A 19088-nucleotide genomic window follows, 5' to 3' on the forward strand; every position below is an offset into this window, starting at 1 on the left:
GTTAAATGCCTGTTAATCAGGGCTGTGTAAACTGTATTTCCAATCATAGTTTGGGCTCTTCCCTTGGCAGCCCATTCTGTTGCTTTGCTGATACAACAATTAATACTTTTTTCCTGTTGCTGATCAAGCTTGAGTCGGCAAGTGGTGGCCCAGGGGCTCATTCTGGCTCTGGCATAGTCTTTCTTCCCTCCTCTTCTCTCTTTAATACTCTCTTGCACATGAATCACACACACAAAGTGGCAACCCAGCAACTGAGGTTCAGAAGGGAAGAGTACCTCACATTGCCCAAAGCGTCTGTTTCTCTCCACCCTGGGAAGAAAAGGGGCTAAGGAGCCCTTTGCCTTTCTCTGGTCACGTGGCAATGAGCTGAAGGACAGAGCCAATGTAACTGGCCCCTCCTTCCCATGCTTAGCTCAGAATATGGCTCCCAGGTAGTTTTAAAAAGCGAGTCGCTGCCTGCAAACCAAAGCCACTGAGGTGGCCTTCTGACGTGCTTTCCCTTTCTCCTCCCTGCAGCTTAGCTAAATTCTGCTTGGCGCACCTCCTGCTGAAGAGGAACCCACTGATGTTCTCCCAGCACTTCATCGAGTGCATCTTCCACTTCAACAGCTATGAGAGGCATGAGAAGTACAACCGGTTCCCCCAGAGTGAGCGGTCCGTGGAGTGGTGGCTATTTTCATTAACATGAATGGGGGTGGGAGGGAGGGGGTTGCATGTAGCGGTGAGCAGGATCCTCCTGCGGTCAAAGCGTCACTTGTCATCACTTTTATATCCCACCCTTTTGCCAACGGGACATGGGGATACTAACAACAAAATGATTCAGTCCTTAGAACCGCAGTTCAGCAGCCATGTTCACCCAGAGTTTGAGCACAGGACAGCAGCTGGGCAGAGTCAATTCCAACTTGTGCCTGAGCGCTGCTAGCATGCAGGACTGCCAGATTTCATCTTTGAGAGAATTCCATAAATAGAGCAGCAGCACCAAGGCTTTGCAAGCCGCCCCTACTGATGGGGCAATGAGCAGGGCGCCTGCTGCTATTTGATGAGACACTGAGGCTGTGAAGTGTTTGGGCCCAGTATTACTGGCAGCCAGTGTAGTGTTTTAAGGACTGGAGTGATACAATCCCCTCTCGTCACCCCACATAGTAGCATTTTGCAATGCTATACTACTGACAAACATCCCCATAGAATGTTCCGGTGAAACTGGCTCAGAGCGAATAGCTAGTCCATCCTTTTATACATAAGTAAATGCCAGTTTCTAAAGTTTTGCTGCACTGTAGACTGACTGAAAAACAGACCCTAAACTGAGGCGATGCACTTTGGCTGTGGAGTTGATCTTTAGTGAGCAGGATCCTGAGGTGCCAAAGTGACCCCTGTTGCAGTTCTGTCCTAATGCGTCCTTTGGCCTGCCTTCTCCCAGGCGCGCTGCGGCTTGCTTCTGTGGGGCAAAGTCAAGCTCTGTACGTCAGGGCCACCAATGACGCAGCGAGGTCAAAGCTTGCGCTTCAGCCCCGATACCGGATAAACCCAGCCCTTGCTTGTTTGCAAAGAGACATTGCTTTACCTCTGATTCTCAAAATGCCCAAGCCCTTCCTGATCAGACTTGGGCTCTGCCTTTCCTGAGGACTGACATTTTGCTAGCTGCCTGCCTGTTGCCCTGACATAATGGAATGTGAGGTGGGGGGAGCTCTGTGGAATCCTGCGAGAGGGAGAGGAGACTCCAGAGTTAGGGATGTGGCGCTGGCCCTCCAGGTGATGTTGGGCTCCCAGCTCCCATCAGGCCCAGCCAGCATGGCTAATGGTCAGGGATGATTGGAGCTCCAGGCCATCCACATCCGTCGGGCAGTTAGTTTCACCCATCCCTGACTTGCAGAGATGGTGCTGGAAAGAGGAGACCTCAGGAAGGAGGGAAAGGAGAACGTGGCAGGTAGGTTAGTGAGAGTTGGGGTGAGAGAGAGAAGAGAAGATGATTGTACTGTGAATGCAGGAATCACATTTTTTATTTTTATTTTTGTCATCAAGCCCGTTTCCCATTTTAATGATAGATGATTGACCTCGGGGCGACAGGCCGAATCCTGTTTCCTACCCTCCCTCTTCAGTGATATGCCAGATCTAATGTCTGTGTTTTGAATGTTGAATAGATGGGTGGCTTACACGCACTTGTGTTTCTTAGCTATCAATGAATTTCATTCACCTACTACAGAGAGAAGAAACTCTTTTCCCTGAAGGGCGAAGCTAACAAAGAGAAAAGGATGGAGATTTACAAGTTCCTGCTGGAGCACTTTACCGATGAGCAGAGGTTCAACATCACCACCAAAATCAGCCTGAACATTCTGGGTACGGCTGTATCTTCTTACACAGAAGGAAGGCACTGTGTGAAATGTTATTTCACAGTGTGATTTTGTGTGGGGGGGGGGCTTCCAAAACTCCTTCTATGCATGAAGTTCAGTGCCTATTGGGTGACACCCCTGCAGAGTGGCTCAGAAGTTGCCCAGTTCCAAAGATCACAAGCCTTTCTCGCAGCATTGTTGAAAGGATTATTGTGATGATGTATCCAAAATGCCATGGATACTACAAAATATTTCCAGACTGCTAGTATTAGCTGTGAATTGTTGCAGAGTTTTCCATTTCTTGTGTGGCAGGTATTGGTTTGTTTGCCTCTTGTGCACATTTTACACTCTTTTGTTAATTCCAAGGTTCGGTTGCAGGAGCCTGCGATTGAACTGGCATTGTGTAGTGGATTTGGGGCTGTGCTCAGTGCTTGTTCCCAGGCTTAGAGTGGTGCTCTGGGAAATTCTCTTTTGGCTTAAATATCTGGGAGTTGCTATTTGAAAGTCACTGCCCTCTTCATTTTATCCTTGGGAGGAGCTTTTAAAGGAGGCCTTCACCATGAGGTAGAAAATCTAGACTGCTTTTGCGGCTACTCACTCTTCTGAATGTGCTGGATAGACTTCTTTGGCTGGTTATGCCACTGGCTTGCTCACAAGAGCCTCTCATCTCCATCTAATTGGTTGAGACACATTCATAAGAACAAGGCTCCTCTCTCCTTGCAGTGGGTGCCAATATGCTTGTGTGTGCATGTGTGCTTTGAGTCCCTTGCACAAGAGTTTAAAAGCAAGCCCCAACCTCATTTTGCATTTCCCTGTGAAGCCGCTTGACTAGGTGAGCTGTCCCTAACTGCAAAGAGCCTTGTGCAGAGCTAAGACCACTTTGCTCCTAGCTTAAAATGTTGGACTTTTCTGGTGTTTGGAAGTAACCACTTGTCCCACTTTCTCCATCCTTTTTGTTTCCAGCCTGCTTTGTGGACAGAGCCCTGCCTCTCGACCTGGAGGCCAGCGCTCTGCTCTCCGACACCTTTGAGGTCCTGAGCTGCAAGGAGATCAAGCTCTCGGCCATGAAATCCAGGCCAGAGGATGACATTGAGCCGGATGAGGATCAGCTGGCCATTGCCAACGCTGTTGTGCGGGTGGCCCAGAAGAAAATGATCTCGCAAGTGAGTATAGCAGCTCCAAAGAGAGTCTGGGAAATTCCTTGGGAGTGACACCACTGTGCTCTCCCTTAGCAACATGCGAAATCTCTCTGTTGTTTTGAATAAAGCAGCCCCATTCCACTGAATCCATCTCTACTCAATCCAACCCCCCACAGGTTCAGAAGAGGAATTTTATTGAGAATGTCATTCCGATCATCACGTCGCTGAAGACCTCATTGGAGGAGAACAGGCTTCCAGCTCTGAGAGAACTCATGAACTATCTCCGGGTAATATTTCAGGCCAGGGTCATTTAGTTAAACCCATGATTTAGGGGCAACCCCCTGCCCTGGGCATTCCCTGCACCCAGTGGTTATTGTTGCCCAGTCCTGGTTGCCACGTATTGTGACAAGGCACATGCTGCCTGCTGTCCTGGGGTCTGAGCGGTAGAGAGGTGTGGAGATCATGATGGACTGGTTGGAGGTTGTGCGACTGATAAGGATGTCTGTAGAGGAAGAGAGCCTGGACGCACACTGAGGAGCCTCTGGGGCATGTTTAATGTTGCTGGGCTAAATGATCAGCAGTCAAAATGCCACAAGTAGCATCTCTCGATAGGATCTGGAGGCTCTTTGGGCCTGGCAGAGGCACAATTAAGTGTTTGCACCAGCCTGTTCTGGTGTCTTGATAGACTGGAGGGGAGAATGACCTGTGTCATAGGTAACAGTGGCCAAAGAACAATTGTTGGACATTGAAGGTTGAGTGAGGAGCACAAAATACACTTGGAGATAATGCCCTTCCTTATGGAGTCTTTACATGTGTGTGCACGCACACACACCAGGACTTTGCTTCAGTTGCTTGTTCTCCACACTAGCCAACTGCCATTATTGATCTTCCCTGCTGCAGTATTATTGCCTGAGTATCTTGGCCAGACATTCTTTAAATCAGAGGGTCATTTCACCACTTGGAGCTTTAAGATCTTCACTTGAACATCAGCAGAAAGCATAGCTGATGAAATAATACCCTCCCACATCTGCATCCCAAAGGATTTACAAGCACACCCTTAAAAACAGCAAAAATATTTTGTAAAACAGTAGAACAACCAGGTATAGATCTTAAAAACAGCCCATGACAAATATCTAAGGCATCCAGTTTAACCACCACCGACTTCTCTGTTGCATCTTCCAGGAGGTGATGCAAGATTATCGAAATGAAATCAAAGAGTTATTTGCCATGGACAAGCAGCTGGCCGCCGAGCTGGAGTACGACATGAGGAAGTATGAGGAGCAGCTGAAAATGGAGTCTGAGCGAGACCAGGAGCTGGCCAGAGAGGCAGGATCCCTTCATGTCCTGGCAGTTGCACAGGTACAAACTCCCACCCTCCCAAGCAGGGGCTTGTGATGATTGTGTTTGCTAGCCACAGCCATGTGAGTCCTGTTTTTCCCAACAGGCTAGTCCCCAAGCCTCTTCCACTGTCGCCTGCTGGCATACCCAGCTGCTGCTTTTTCAAGATTTTGCGGTAGCATGCCAAGGAGCAGCTGACGTCCTGATGTCAGGAGATTGACAGTTGGCTAGCCTCACTCATCTGCCAAGTTTTGCACCCCAGAGGGATGGGAGATACACAGTTCCTCACCCCTGTGCTAAACTACGTTGAAACCCCTCACTGGCTGTTCCTGTTTTCCAGCCTAGTCCTGTCCCCTCCCATTGTCACCCCAAGCTGGCAGGGCAAAAGCTCCCAACTCTGCCACAAGTGACTTTAAGACAGTTTACACCCAACTTGCGTTTTCTTTTTGTAACACAGGAATGATGAGGGGTTGGCATCGCAAAGTTGGGGTGAGCCTATTGACAGTAGCGTGAAGCCCTCTTTGCCCCTGTTTGACGCCATAGTGGAATTTAAGCACTGCTCCATTTTCACCTTTTTAAATCATAGTCTCCTACTTTGGAAAAAGAAGCACTTCCTGGTTATCAAAATGCAGCTTCTTCTGCAACTGCTGCAAGTGACTCCGCCTCACCTTTGAGACCTCCTCCTTCTCCAGCATCTGTTGGGTTTACTTCACCCAGACCAGGCATCCTGAAGGCCAGGTATGGGACTCTGTGGACTCAAGTTGGGCTGTCTGTACTTCTGCTGCTTTTCTGGGATTCAGCAAATCCTTAATCTGAGTATCTTCTGTGCATCTTCGCAGGCAGCATTTGTGTGCAGCTTGCCTTATACACTGAGGCTTTTATCGTGTGCTAAACTGTCACACTTCGTGCGAGATGGTTGCTGCTAGCCTTAGGTTTGTCTACATACCATCAGGTTATAAATCGAGTGTATCAATGCACTGAACTGCAGGTTCAAAGGAATCTTTTTCCAGAGGTCCAATTGGTTGTCGCCTTGTGATGCTCGGCAGATGCTCTTCTAAAGCTTGCTTACTCTGCAGCGACCGGAACGCCAGCAACATCTCTACCCTTTTCCTCCTTCCTAGGAACAGGTCCTTGAATACCATTGCCATCCTCAACTCTGCTAAGAAGGTCGCAGAGGCTGCTTTCAGTCAGCGCAGCAGGAGCCTGGGCGGGAGACCCACATCTCCAGGGAGCAGGCAGAACAGTAAAGGTGAGCCTTTCTTTAGCCGGTAGAGATTCTGTCTCAGAACCACCTTAAATGTACACACAGTTCCTGATCCAGACTAACTAGAGGTGTCTTGCTGGGGATAGTCACTGTCTCTAACACTCTTCTCCTTTTTCTTTTAGTGTCTTTGGCCAGTCTAAACCGACCATCATCTGGAACCAACGTTCCCCTGGAAGGTCGAGCAATCAGTACCCCTGAGCGTAAGTTTCTGAAGAGGTGGTCTGTTAATGGAGGGGTGTGTGGAAGCAGCCCTACTTTGAGGGGAATGTGGCAGGGCTGGCTTCGGGGGTCTCCTAGTCCCCTAGCCCTGCCATTTCTGGTCAAGCATAAAGAAAACACAAAAGGAAAATTGCACTCCACTGCAACCTTGCAAAGAAAAGAAACCAAACCTGGCAAGTGCAACGGTAGAAAATGGCAGTGTATTACAAATTCAGTGCACACAGTTCATAACAACAAAGAGTCCAACCAGGGAGTCAAATAGCTACTTTAAGAGAGTCATGAATCCCTTCCTACGATGCGTCCACCAGTAACAGCTCATGGTGAATGAACACCATTCTTTTCATCTGTGGACTCCAACTCCCATCAGACTCGGCCAGTGGTGGCATGATGGGAGTTGTAGTCCAGCAGCATCTGAAGGGACAGATTTCTCCATTCCTAGTATATGGTCTTTCTTTCTCAGTGGTCTGAAATCCTGATGTGCATATATGTTTTTCTGGTCAATTATCTCAGCACTAATCCTCATGACCATTTCTTGGTAGATCAACCCAGCATTAGACCTGCACTCATTGGTACCTTCCCTAGCACAGTGTTTTGGCTTCACACTCCACTTCAAAATTGTATTCCATCTTCCTAAAGGACATTAGCTGACAAATGTGTGTTCGTTCACATGTTGACAACAGCTCTTCCTGATTCCCCTTCTTCCCAAATCATACTGGGCAGATGAGACAGCAAAGGGTAGTTCAGGTGATTTGGTTCGCTGCCTGTCCCTAGTGACAGTCAGTCTGCAAGTTTTGGCTGGAAGGAAAGGAAGCTGCAAGTTTACATTTATTTCTGCATTACCTGTATTTTGTACCCTGATCTTCCTAATCATGGCAGAAGAAGGAGCCATGCAGGGCACTAAGTCATGTCCCTGACCACTTGCAATGCTAATGGGCGCCATTCTGATTTGCAAGATTTCACATTTACTTAAGGTTTGAAATTTACCTTTTGAAAGAATAAGATGAACCACAGGATGCTGGATGCTGTGCCCAGAGACCCAAATTTTTTATTCGCATACACAGGATTGTGGAATGAACACTTTCCTGACTACCTTAAGCAGTGGGTCATAAAGTTTGTGTGTGATGCTACAAGTTGTCCTAAACTGGTGGGCATTCGCGTTTGCATGTGTTCCCAAAAAATAATAATTGGGGGGGGGGGATAAAGGCAGTACTCTGTGAAGCCAAATCCTCATGAAGCCAACAGGAGCCTGTGCCTTTATTTTGGAAGGGCTCCAACGCTCTGTGATATCTGCTGCTATCTTCAGTCTAAAAGTGATCTGCAACAGGTCAGGGAAAGACCGTGCCCTGAGACCTTAGGTGACCAGGAGTGTCTCTTTTTCAAAGCCGTGCTGTGATATTCACAGCAAGCTGACTGCAGACATCTGACCCTCTGTGCCATCCTCTCCCCGACTTGGCTGAGTTGATAGACTCAACATTAACACCAGATGTCCTTAACTTCCCAATGTCAGCTTTGCGCAAAGTCTTGGGATGACACAGCCTTGAAAACCGTGCCTTCCTTTCTGCCTGGGGGCTGGCACTGATGCTCCATTTAAGCAACATATGCTGGGGAGAGTGGGAGGGAGGGGACTGTTAATCCCATTGGGGGCCAAGGCTTAAAATTCCAGCTTTGCTTCCTAGCAGTGACACAAGCTGTGTGTCACATTACTACTTGCTGAGATGGCCAGGATTGAGCTGTCATCGCCCCACCGGCTCTGGGTCCCCCGGTCCTAAAATGAGAATGAAACTATATGGTCCAAAAAACAATCAACAGACACAGAGAGAAAAATACAGAACCTGAACAAAAACTCACTGTGCATGCCAACCCACTGTTTCTTCAACAAATCATGAATTGAACAAACAAGCCACAGTTTGGCTTGTTTCCAAGCTGCTCTTGTGCCTCTTTGGGCTGGTGAGTACCTTGGGTGTAGTATGCAAGCAAGCCATGGTTAAACAAGTGTTTTTACTTTTGGCAGAACAGCAAGTCATAGTTAGGCTAAACAAACCATAGGTTTATTTGTGAGCCAGGATACTTAGTCCCTTAGGACATAATGCCAAGCCATAGATTGGTGTTACATGTATGAGCAGCTACAAGACTTCCATCCTCTCTCTCCTGTTGTGTGCCACTATTCTGAACCTGCTTCTGGGTTCTCTGGAAACTAAAGAGCTGCTTCTGCACGCAGTTTGGTGTGCAGTCATTCCACTGATTCATCTAATCAAAACAGTCTACTCAGATGGGCAGCAGCTCTCCAGAGTCTCTTGCGGCTATCATCCAGGGCTTGAATCCGGGATATTGTGCAGGCAAAGCATGTGACTATGGTTCCTCCCCAAAACCTACCTACTGACTTACCCAAACATTTTATTAGCCTGCTTACCCACACAAATCTCCATGAAGCCATGAATGGCATATCAGGAGCCTGAAAAATGGAAGTTAAAGGAGAAGAGGTGAATTTTCCATTTTTCAAACTGTTTCCTTCCCTTACCCTGAGCAATTAGGTGTTTGCATACCTGGTTGATTCCCCCATCTTTGTTATAGCAATCTGAGGAGGTCTGGCTGCTAGGGAGGGGTTTAGTATTGGCCACTCCCCCGTCTCGCAACACTCCTTTCAGTTCTTAAGTGTCCAGGTGAGCTTGTGCTAAACTTTGTGGTGTTTTTTCCCCAGAGACTATTAACAATGTGACCTTTGGGTCAGGAGTCAGTTATATCCACCAGACCCAAACACCAGCTTCAGATGCAGGTAAGTTGCTGCTGTGCATTATTGTGGTTAGATAGAAAGAAACGAAAGACAGACAGACAGAAAGAAAAAAACAAACCCGAGGCATATTAATATTTCTGCCATTCCACTTGCAGGAGATCAAGGAGCCCAGGAGGCACCAAGTCAGATTATCTGCTTGCCTTTACCAGATTCGCCGTGAGTATAATAGATGCCTTGGCTGGGGCAGCTCTGCAATCCCAAAATCAGCTTGTGCCAAACAGTAGTTCTGCATGTTTTTGTCCCACTCTTCCTCCAAAGAGCTCAGGGTGACACACATAGTTCACACACACCCTCCTGCCGTTTTATGTATTAGTCTGATAGAGTGAGTGCAACAGCCCCAAGGTCACCCACTGAACTTTGCATTTGAGCGGGGATTCGAACCTGGTCTCCCCCAGTTCTAGTTCTGCACTCCAACCAACACTTGTGCTCCATGCAATGGAGATCAGACAGAATTTATTCCCAGGCACCAGTGCTGTTTCTCCCTGGCAGAAAGAATAACTGTTGAAACCAGCGGTAACTGCCCTTTTTGCAAAATGGTGGTGAAACACTGTGTCTTGTGGTGCAGCCAGCAAAGGGTTATTGAATAGAGAAGATGTCAATGTGCTGTTCATCGGAAAGCCACCCAAATGACCTTTGTTTCAAAGCTTGCTGGTGGAAAATATCACTGTAAACTGCAGTTGGGGGACAGATGTCAGAGTGCTTCCCATAACTCTCTTTTTAAAAATAACTGTACACAAAAGTCTTGGAAATAAGTAACTACTACATGCCATCTTTCAGAGCAAAACCCTCTCTATCCGTCATATAGTAAGTTAGGAAGAAGTATTCTAGGCTAGCCTTCTCTCTCTCATTCTAGTTTTCAGCAAGTAGGGATTTTGTTTACATGAGCAGCATTCAAGCGATTTTCTAGAATAGAACTCGTCATGCCCATTCATTTCATTTGGTCTGCTCTGGGTAGGACCAACAATGGATGCAATCCTCGCTTTCCTCGTTGAACAAAAGCAGATTGATTCCCCATTGTTTGGCGAGACCCCCGTTTTGTGCAGATTTTCGCTGCACACTAAACTTGTGTTTCCTGTTGTAGTGCAGAATGACTAAGCCAGGAATGGATAGCCTGTGTACTTTGAGATGTTAATTAAGCTACAGCTCCCATCATCCTCTGTCCATGTAGGCTGGCGTTAATGGGAGCAGGAGGCTGATGACATGCAGAGGGCCATGGATTCCCCATCCCTGCTCTAAATACTACTTTACTTAACCTATTTTTCAAAACTATTTTCCATCTCAACTTGTAGGTTGCCGCAGCCTCAGCAGTGGAAGATAAACTCTCCAATGAGGAGAAGCAACCCCTCAAGTGTAGGGCTGAGGAGGTCCAGCCGCAAGACTCCCAGGCTGTCAAGCAAATGATAGCCCTTGCCTTCTATAGCCCCAGCTTGTAAAGAAGCATGATCATGTTTTACATCCTCTCTGCAATGGCTTGAAGAGACTATTTGAAGATCACGGCTTGCTTTTGTAATTGCTGTATGATAAATGTCTATTTTGATACTGTTAATATTAGTAATTCATCACTGCACTGGTTGGGGCACACTCTGTATATATTTGAGCTTCTATATACATGTACTGGAATAATTTTAAAAAGTCATTGAGGCAGTTGAATCCAGGTTGGTGGGGCTGCACATCTGAGTTGCTCCTGCCAAGGAACCAACATGTACTGTCTCACAAAAAATATTTCTTCAAGCATTTACCTTCACAGTTTTTATCTCATTTTACTTTCTGGACATGCACCTTTTGAGTAATACCAGTGTTGAGTCAAATGGGAAAGAGACTTGGCTTCCATGGACAAATGCTTTGTCCAGATCAGATCATCTACTACAGGGAAGGCCTTTGCAATTATTTCCATGGAAAGAATGCATGTGAACAGTGCCATGCTGCAGTTGGACATCCCTTATTACGGAATCCTTCCCCTCCATGCACCCCATGAAAAAGCCAAAGAGCCACAGGAAGTTTCTATACATGAGCACTCCTTCCCCGCTGAGCTCCTCCTGCTCTCTTGAAAGTCCAAATGTCAAGAAGTCAGGAGAATCTGTGTTGTCCTCTGTTTAGAACAAGGAGCCCTAGCCAGCAAAGGGGTGCAAGGAGAAAGGACCAAGGGCCACAGCCTTCTGGGATCTGAGCAAAACTAGGTGCCTCATTTCCAAATTTGACCTACAGGGCTTTGAAGACTTGTGCCAAAGCCATTCCTGGAGAAGAAACTTGGTAAGAGAGCTTTATTCAAATAACCACAGCATGTGAATAACTTTGTGTATACACAACCTTCCTGTTCTTATCTTAATAATTATTTCTTGGCTTCCAGCCAGGTTCTTAACTTAGGCTTGGTTATGATTGTATGCACAATAAATAAGAGCTAAGCTTACATGTTCAAGTATTTGATTTGATTGAAAACCTATCTGCAGAGTGTGTGTGTGTGTAACTTGTTTGAGCCTTTCGCTTGCTGCCTTCTCTAATACATTTGTTTCCTGCATATGTAAATAGTGTAATATCTGAAGACTATCTCGATCAAGAGGCTCTGAAAGTTATGAGCATTTTACTTAGAAATAGTTCTTATAAGAGGGGTCTGAAAACATGACTGTTATGAGGGTCAAATGTAAAAGGGCAGGACTATGTTTAAATTCCCAGATGGGTTGACTGCATGACTTTCTAAGAAGAAAAGGGTCTTTTAAGGTTAGACTAATGGTTAGTCTAGTTCAGCATTGGCTCTAACTCATAGGGGCCAGTCAGCTGCTCAAGAAACCTGGCATAAAGGACCTATTGGTAAAAGCTGGCCTGTATGAAATTGTTTGGAACTGTCTGCTTAGAGGGGGAACTTGGATTATTTAACCTGTGTAGTTTTGTGCAACTTTTGCATAGTTTATTCTGGAATTACTTTGGATCTTGTGTGCATTAGGGGAAAGCACTGTCAATACAGAGAAATTATACTAACCACCCATCCAGCATCAGAAATGCTCCTTCAGTAGTGGAGGCTACCAGCTGTGCATTGTGTCCCTGCCTTGCTTTATATATCGGGTTAGGCTGATGACTTGGACCCTCTTGGTGTGGGAGGAGCTTCTCTGCCTTCCATTCCACCTGCTGCGACAGCTTTGCCCCAGCCTTCTGTTGTGCTAGCAGCTAGATTCCATAATTGCTTAAGAGGCTAATTTATGTATCAGAAATGGAAGAAAGGGGAAATCACAAAGGGAGAATATACACAAGTAGCTAACAGTTGCAGGGCGAAGGCCTGGCAGGCCAAAGCTAATAATAAAGATTTGTTCAGCTATGTTCAAAGCAAGAGGAAGAACAAGCAGGTGGTAGGCCCTCTGCATGGAGAAGATAGAGAAATGCTATTGGGCGATAGAGAGAAGGCGGAACTATGGGCCACAAACCTTTTTTAAAAAAATCTGACTCGAATCTGTATGGACTGCAGATTGTTCCATGCAGACCACCCCTTGAACACACAAATGCTAGTTCAACTGTGGTGTGCTTTCTGGCATCTTTTTTTTTAATGTCCATTTGTTTATTTAAAGCATTTATATACCTCTGTCCTACCCACAGAAGACATGTGGCGCTGAGGTTTTAAACAGCGACAGTATATATAACCCTGTGTTTCATCATGTAACCCCGTCTTTGCAGCCCAGCTGCTCTCAGGCTGTCTGCCCAAAGCTGTGTCTGTGGTGCTGACTTCATACGTACAAGCAATCCATCACTGCTGCAGTCCAGTGAAGTTAGCCTCCTCCCCAAGGGAACACTGTCACAAAGAAAGGTCAGTTGTCCTTCTGGGAGAGTTGCTGTGCTAAGTTGGTTTCAGTAACCTAGTGAGACTCCTCTAACATCTGTCTCGTACAGATTTCACCCAAATGCTAGGTAATATTTAATTCTACACAGGAACCTGCTGAACAAGTTCACACAACCCCTGGGTGGCTTCAGCAGCAAACCATCTCCCACCCCTCCAAAAGCACCTCCATGTGTCTACCACCCTTTATTTGCAGAGAACTCATCCCACCTCACTTCCCAAACCACAACAAAAGACTACTACACACACCTTTTCTTCTTATATTTATGTAAAACATTCTTGGCAAAGTTAAATGCAACACATTAGTACAAACTTGTCAAATATTTACAATGAATTCTGTGAAGCTATTTCAAGGGCGGACACCCCTGACCTGGGAAGAGATGCCACTGGTACATTTCTGAACCCAGAATAGTCATGTTCTTCTTCAGGGGTGGAGTATCCAAGTAAAATGAGGAATCAGCCTTTCAAGCACCCATCTATGTGACAAAACTGGATCAACTGATATGACTTCAATCTAAGAAACTCCCGTGTTATAAATAAAAAGGAGATGAATAATCGGTCCCTCCTTTCTAGGTCTTTCTCGCTTTTCACCTTTTGGAAGAACACTTCATTGAAGGCAACAACCACAGCCAACTCTCCTGTATAAGAGCAGATTATGGTGGTAAAAAGGCAGGCTTGTGCCACTTTAGACTGCAGCTAGCAGGGTCACATTTTTAACGGTCTTCCATCTAAAACACAGTGCATGCTTATAAAGGAAGCATCTCGAGGAAATGATCGTATGAACCGTTTCTTCCTTAAGTGCTAAATTATTGAATGCTCGGTGTGGAGTAGAGCATTCAAAAAATGACCCCCTCACCACCTGCAGGTTGAAGTGGTATGCTCCCCCACTCTACCCCCTCCTTTTGCATGATATGGGGGTGCATAGTTACCTGCTGCAGAATGGGACAGTATGGTCCTGAGAGGTGGTAGGATGGACAGTAGCATTTCAGAGTATAAGTGAAAAATTCATTCATTATTTAAAAGGGAAAAACCACTTTCCTAAGTGGAAAGTTAACTGCGTATACCAAACTGCATTGTTTTCCTCCTTAGGTGAGACTTCATTATCTGTACTGGTGGTGGCTTGTTTTTTTTTAAGCCACAGAGGACCATTCGAAAATAGTTTCTCCAACTGCATTCTTAAAACTGCACCATCCAAAATTCTGCAATTTTGTGTGCAAAGTGGCGGCACTAAAAGAACTGAACCCAAGGCCAATTCAGCCTTAGCCAGGTGCCCTGATAGCACACACTGAATCCCCCAACTTGCTATTTAACAGAGTATCCTCTCCCTGCTCCCAAGCCTACTGAGAACCAAACCTCCATGTTCCCCTTATACCTAGGCACCAGCTACCCAATATCCTACAGTGGCAGCTTTGCAAAGGGGATGAACTATATTTCTGCTTGGGGCTGGAGAGAAACTGTAGCCCTCCAGGTGCTGTTGGGACTCCAAATCCCATCATCCTTGACTGCCATGTTGGCTGGAGCTAAAAGGAGCTAGAATCCAACAGAATCAGGAGGACCCGACTGGCTCCCCATCCCTGTGCTAAGACCTTATCCCTCTTGCAGAACTACCATTTTCCTAGCCTGCAAATCATGACTGCTAATCCCAGATGGGCTTGAGTCGTGCAGACATGTCTCAAAGGTGGGTGGTGCTAGCCCTTCATTTCAATTCATTCTAATAAATTATAATACCGCAAGCCTTTGCTCTGCTCTCTGCCAAGCAGCACAATGAACAAACAAAAGTGGAAAGGAGAGCTGTTTTGATTCTGAAGGCAACCCTATTCTATCACTGAGGTTTAGAGGGGGGAAGCATTTCGGCAGTGGAAGAAAATTATGCTTTGGTTGAATGCCTCTTGGAGGTAGCCATGGTTAAATCAAAACAAGATAGCGGCAGTGAAATGCCCTGGTACAGCTTCCCCTTTATTGTTGCCACCTTAGCTTGAAAAGAGAGGGGAGGGATCTGGGCCCCTGCAAAGAAACGAAACACATCAATGACATCTCCAAACTCTCTTTAAACACACACACACCCTAAGAGAAAAGAAAAGAAAAATCCACTCGCCGTTTCGGATATTCCAAGGCAGATTAATACAGACCATGAACAAAGGAAACACAAAACAGTCCAAAAAAATCAAAAAATGCAATAATAATATAAAATACTGTCTGCATCCAAAGTTAAGACCATAAAATTGGTACTTGAAAAACACTGTTGTTGCTGCAAAAGTATGCTATGCTTTTTTTAAAAGAAGAAACACGCGCTTACCCCTCTTCCCCACCCCCACCCCACGGCAGGAAATTGTTCTTGCAGAACAATGACTGGCCCCACAGCACCCTTCCAGACTGCAGAATAAAACATGGCAAGAAACTCGGAATTATCAGCTTATAGCTAGATGTGTTGGCAGCCCCCATCATTACTGCTAAAAAGGGGGGGGGGGACCCTGTGTACTTTCTGAACCAACCTCCTTTTCTAATTTGTGACCCAAGTTTTTTCGAGTTGAAACTGAATGAATCACATGAGACCAAGAGGCGGCTTTAGCCTTCTTAAAACTTAACAGATTCATTTGGCAACTCTTCCTCTTCTTTTGCTTTTACGTGTGTCCAGGATTCAAAGGGAACATCCAAAGGGTTAGAGCTGCCCTGGGTGTGCCAAAGGTCTTGCCCACATTTGGGGCTTTTCCTTCTAATGCCACGTTCTACCACAAACCTGTCCGTTCGGCGTGACGCATCAAAAGGCTGCCATCTGATAAAACACTTCCCTTCCTGCAACTAATTGTACAGTTCCTTCCATCCTGGTCCATTTTGTTGCTGCAGGAAGAGCAGAAATACTGAGAGATAAAAGCAATTCTTCCTGCAGATTACAATATGTCTTATTCCCCAACCACCCCCAACCCCAAATAAAGGGAAACAGGAAGAGAACAAGCTGTCCACTTTCCTTGTCTTCTACAGTTTTCTGTGCTCTGTTAACAATACTGATATGGTTTGAATCAGCACAGGATCTCCCACCTGTCATTAAACAAAACCTAAGAAGCCTTTTTTCAAAAAAGCTACATTATTACTTAAACACTGTTTGGCCTACCAACCTATTTACATTTTAAATAGAAACATTACCCACTTTTTTTTAAGTAATCAAAATATATCTTTGCAAAAACTTTAGAATGCGGAATTCTACAAAAGGAGGAACGGTAGAAATGCTTTGCCCTCAGTCTTGGTAGCAAGTTGGAATTTCAGCCCTGCTGCACAGAAGGTTTGGCCTTTGCGCTTACCTGTCCAGGGAAGCACCTGTATGCTTTGATTGGCATGGAAAGGGGTGTACAACAGGCAAGATTGCTTAATGCAGATTAGCGGGATTAGGTGCTGTATGCACACAGGGGGATTTTTGATGTAAAATGAGGAAGAAATGTTCTCATGCTGGCCTGAAAATAGCTGAAACATTGCGGAGACATTGAATGGGAAATTCGGCAAAGTTTCTTTTTTCCACTCTATCCTGCTTCATGTGGATTTCTTGGGAATTTTGCTGTGGGCAAAACCTCAATTTGGAGATGCCAAACCGGGGATGGGGGAGCAGGATGACCCCACCAACTTGTGGCACTGGAAACTCACAAGGCTGAGCTGACCATGCACCATCTGATTAGACTACTGAATAATAAAAAAGATGGAATGACCAAAGAATCCTCCCAAGCAGTTAAAGCAGATTCACACACACACACGCATATATATATTTTTTGCCAACACCACCCTCCAAATCCCAGCCTTTCTAACAACGTGATAATTGAATCCACAAGTTACACTGGCTGGCTGGAGGCAGCATCACCAAGAAAACCCTTAACACCTGGATAACTCCAAGGCGAGGTGGTTCACCTATGTGTGCGCCATACCACTTCCTAATACAGGTAGGGGTGGCTCAAATGACCAGATGCTCCACCATACAGAATAAAACACCCCGCACAGAGAAAACTAGAATGTCAACAAGAAGGATTTTCGCCTAACCTTCCCGACGGCATGCTATTTTTCAATGTGAGAATCATTCACTTAGTTCTGTCATTGCTGATACAGAGGTTAACTGCCAGAACTACAATCTGATGTCCATCACCTAAGCCCAAATTAAGCTGTTACAGTGAAGTGTGGTGATGGCATGACAACTGTCAACTACAAGGTGAGGAGGCATTAGCCAGAGACGGTGTAGGATCAGAGGAATGGCTATCTTACACCAAATCCCAGCCTCTTAATCTGCCTTCTCCGCCAGCATAAAGTTACGACAATGAAATAACTTGTCATACCTTAACGAACACTCAGTGGGGAGAAGGGAATGGCTGTCCCACTTACTTCCTCACTGCCTGTTCCTAGACATAATGGAGGATTGCAACTGACTCAGAAGAAAATCACAGCAGAGTGTCAAGAGCATATAAGCCTCAGCAAGGAATGCGGCTTGTATATATCTAGACTCGTGAGAGGGTGCCGCCCCACGCCAAGAGTACTTTTGTGAAAGGGCATGGTGTACAAAAGACATCAATAAAGACTATGGTAGCCTCCTAAACCCTAGGATGCTTTGATGGCAGAAGACTCATGGCATCCTATTTGTGCAGTGTGTATTGTCATGGGAACTGCATCCTATGGCACCATCCTGGAATTCCTGCCATCTCCATGTGTTGATTGGTGCCTTGTGTGCATGTTTAATAAGCGGACACCGTTGGCAAGAATTACAGCAATTGGCTGGCAGCAACGTAGTTTCTGGGGGGCTCTGGAAGTGTCTGCTGTTTCCGTTATTTGCGCTTTAGGAAAATGAAAGCACACACTGCTTCTGTGCTTTTCAACGCAGCTGCTGCGAGAGCGCAGGATCCCAACTCAAAGCATCAGGTCACCAGATGCTTAGCTGGCGAGTGGGGCCTTTCTGATCTCTCTAGGCAGAATTTCGTTCTACTGCCATTGTTAACACTTCTGTGAATTAAAAAAGAGAGAGAGAAGAAATGGAAAAGGAAGTAGCATAAGCCCATTTCTAAGATTTCCCCTTTTAAGTGCTGGTAGCCTGGCAGTCTGTAAAACGCTGGCAGGAGGCAGCTCCACAGCCTCCAGTGGCATGGAGGAATGATGGAGGAACGTGGTCCCACGGATACTTTTCGGGAATCGTTTTTTCTCCTGCCAAAGGTCCTTTCCTTGTCCACAGGGTCTGAACTGTGCTGATCTACATGGCACTTTCCAGGGAAGAGATTGGTTTGGTTATTTTTAAAAAGAAAGAAAGAAATCATCGCTTGACTTTGGCCAAAAAATAAAAATCAGGTATGCACACGTGTGTGAGTGTGTGTGAGTGTGTGCGCGCGCATGGGCGATTTGTTCGGTTTTCCTCTAAAGCGCATCCATGCACACGCCGTTTGTTATCTGCTCTTTCATAAAGAGTTCCAGAAGGAGGTTCTAGCCACATTCCATTCTTGCTGATGGGCAAAATCCAGATTTCTTCTGCCATTTCATATCACGAATGAGGACTTGTGCCTGAAGTCACCCTGGAATGGAGAAACAAGAAAGGTTTTCAGGTGGGGGGGTATAGAAGTTCTATAGGGTACACCTCCTGCAACTGCTTGGCCCAAGCCTAAATTAAAACAAAGTCATTCTATGAAACAGAGTCATTATAGGGCATTTTTGTATCCTACACTTAAGACTTATGAGGGGTTCTGGGTTTTCCACACATCCCTTTGGTCCCTGTGGCTTCAGAATGGAGGCGATGGAGTCAAGAAAGCAGCACTCTGTTCTTCCTCCTCCTTGGCCTCCCACTCACACCTGCCACATGTAGTGCTCCAACCAGCACAATCTCCTGAGACTTCCCTGGCCTCTTCCTATAGGTGGAGTCATACGAAGGCGGCTGCAGCTCACCTTTTAGCTTGTGGTTCTGAATGACTCCAGGGCTCCTTAAAGCAGCCACCTGTGTGTTTCTGCTGCAGGGTAGATATTTTGTTTTTCTCACCTGCCTGAGAAGGTCAGACAGATGGGAAAGTGGCAACCAGATCAAGCTGTGCATGGGCAGGAAGGGTGCTTGTTAACGGCACTCGCTCACATTCCTCCCTTTCTTTTGTTGGCTCCCCTACCATTGAGATTTAAATTGCAAGCTGCTTGGGGCAGGGACCTGGCTTCCTCCATTTAACTTTCAAGGTGCTTTGTTCTGCCTTGT

General features: G+C 46.0%; 2 protein-coding genes across 2 annotated transcripts in view; one reads left to right on the forward strand and one right to left on the reverse strand.

Moving 5' to 3' along the window:
- Positions 1-11485, forward strand: part of NCAPD3 (non-SMC condensin II complex subunit D3) — a 46202-nt gene extending 34717 nt beyond the window's left edge. The window contains exons 25-35 of the mRNA XM_081843055.1: positions 517-654; positions 2201-2334; positions 3291-3490; positions 3643-3753; positions 4649-4825; positions 5391-5542; positions 5926-6053; positions 6191-6268; positions 8986-9060; positions 9174-9234; positions 10368-11485. Coding sequence (XP_081699181.1) covers positions 517-654; positions 2201-2334; positions 3291-3490; positions 3643-3753; positions 4649-4825; positions 5391-5542; positions 5926-6053; positions 6191-6268; positions 8986-9060; positions 9174-9234; positions 10368-10479 — 1366 coding nt within the window. The 3' untranslated portion in view covers positions 10480-11485. The remainder of the gene's footprint in view (positions 1-516; positions 655-2200; positions 2335-3290; positions 3491-3642; positions 3754-4648; positions 4826-5390; positions 5543-5925; positions 6054-6190; positions 6269-8985; positions 9061-9173; positions 9235-10367) is intronic.
- A 1663-nt stretch (positions 11486-13148) lies between these two features.
- Positions 13149-19088, reverse strand: part of JAM3 (junctional adhesion molecule 3) — a 42030-nt gene continuing 36090 nt past the window's right edge. The window contains exon 9 of the mRNA XM_081843232.1: positions 13149-18426. Within this exon, the coding sequence (XP_081699358.1) occupies positions 18391-18426 (36 nt within the window). The 3' untranslated portion in view covers positions 13149-18390. The remainder of the gene's footprint in view (positions 18427-19088) is intronic.

This window comes from Podarcis erhardii (genome assembly GCF_964252035.2).
Source record: "Podarcis erhardii genome assembly, chromosome: 16".
NCBI lineage: Eukaryota > Metazoa > Chordata > Lepidosauria > Squamata > Lacertidae > Podarcis > Podarcis erhardii.